General features: G+C 45.1%; 1 protein-coding gene across 1 annotated transcript; it reads left to right on the forward strand.

Annotated features, from left to right (window-relative positions):
* Window positions 1-325: 325 nt before the first annotated feature.
* Window positions 326-1,387, forward strand: LOC115069145 (protein NipSnap homolog 1; the record flags this gene model as incomplete). The annotated part of the gene is given in 1 exon segment (XM_029560359.1): window positions 326-1,387. A coding segment is annotated over 1 exon segment (65 nt), but the record flags the coding sequence as incomplete, so codon positions are not given.
* Between the last annotated feature and the right edge of the window lie 497 nt (window positions 1,388-1,884).

The raw sequence follows: 1,884 nt of genomic DNA on the forward strand, positions 1-1,884 counted from the left end.
TGAGACAGGGTCTCTCTGTAGCCCTAGCTGGCCTGGAATTCACTATGTAAATCAGGCTGGCCTGGAACTCACAGAGATCCACCTGGCCCTGCCTCCCGAATGCTGGGATTAAAGGCATGTGCCACCATGCCCGGCAATGAATTTAAAAAAAATATTCATCCTATTGCCACATAAATCCTGTTTCATTTTGAAGCTGTGGGCCCTTCTAGGAGGATAGCAGGGATGTTTTCTCCCTTCAGAAGAGCATTTGTTGAGTTTGAGGGTAGGAATTAAAGGGTCTTGGCTTGCTTCAGGCACTTCTATGACTCTGCTTCTCTCTCCACAGTCCCCTTGGTACGACACATGGAGTCACGAATCATGATCCCTTTGAAGATTTCTCCTCTCCAGTGATGCTGCCACTGCCTCCATCTCCTTCCCTTCTCCCTTGGGGCAACCTGAGTCAGAGAAGCTTCCATACCTACTGGTTTGGTTTTCTCGCAGCTCTGGATGGACTCTGATGGGCAATGCTCAGTTTAGGCAAAGATGACATTTTCTGAGGATTTACAACTCTGCTAACCCTCCCTACCTCTTTCTCCCATGCTGGAAGAAGTTTCCCTGGATTGAAGAATAGCACATTTTCCTTAAAGATTCCCCATTTCAAGGCCATCAGTTGCCAGCTATCACTGTGGACATGGTTTAGTTGCATAAAAAGTGGCATGACCATTGATTAGAGGTAGGAAAGGAAGAGGTCAGACCAGGCATGGCCCTCAAGAACTTCTTGATCTCCATTTGTTAGAAAAGCAAGTCTGAGCCAAATCCTATCACTAGTAAAAAGCCTGGAACTGCCATAAAGTGCAAAATCATCAAAAGTCAGAAGGAGATCCAGAATTCTGCCTAGAGAGGCTGGGAAAAGGATGGGAGTAAGAAGGATTGGGTATAAGAGACAGATGGGGAACAGGAACCCAGAAAAAATTGGAACTTAGACTTCAGATCTTTGGTTTGAAACACTGAATTTGAAATACAGAATTGGGTAGATAACAGATGACCTCTTGGGGAGGGGGTCCCAAGTAATGGACAGTTGAAGAGGTTTACTCATTTCTTTCTATATAATGTGGTTAAAAACTTGAATATGTGTTTCCAGCTCTTCTGCTCTTCCTCCTGCCAAAAATACAAGCTGAGACCTATATTCCCTTATCTTGAATCCCTTCCCTACTTGACATTCTGTCAGCCAAGACCTCATTTTGCAAAGCCACCCGGTCTGTGGAGTGGGCTGAGTGATCCTGCAGTGGGTGTGTGGGGGGTGTTTCTCGATGACTTCCATATCACATGAACCCTGAATAGCTTGATTTTACTTCCATATTGGGAAAATGTACTGGAATGATAAATGGAACCAATTATTTACTATAAATTGTGGTTTGTCTTCTTCTGCAAGGAACTCAGCAGTTGTGTAAGGCAGGGCAAAGCACATCTGTCTGGCTTCCTGGTTCCAATTTGCTGATCAGTCCTGGCTGGGTGTATTGTGTCCCTGATCTCTCAGAGAGGACATCTTTATCCTCAACCCAGGGCAAAAGAAAGACCAGTCTCTGCATAACCAGAACTTACTACAGAAATGACAGTGTTCATTAGGGTTACAGCTGTCCATGGTCCCTTAATCAGATTCAGGACCCATGGCCCTGAGAGGGTGTAACTAGCTTATAAAGGCAAAACCCACAAAAACCATAGGAATTTCATCACACAGTAATGACAGGTGGTCCTGAGTAGGGTCAGGACCACCTGTTAGTCCTCTTAACGGATATATAGAGACCTTGACAGTAAGGCACTTTCTGATTACTGTTGTTATTTTAGGCTTCTTGACTAGGCAAGAAGCACAGCTGCAGTGTCTGGGAGGTGACCAAGGTCAGCTAC

This window comes from Nannospalax galili, unplaced genomic scaffold, assembly GCF_000622305.1.
Source record: "Nannospalax galili isolate Female #2095 unplaced genomic scaffold, S.galili_v1.0 C49353757, whole genome shotgun sequence".
In the NCBI taxonomy this organism is placed as follows: domain Eukaryota; kingdom Metazoa; phylum Chordata; class Mammalia; order Rodentia; family Spalacidae; genus Nannospalax; species Nannospalax galili.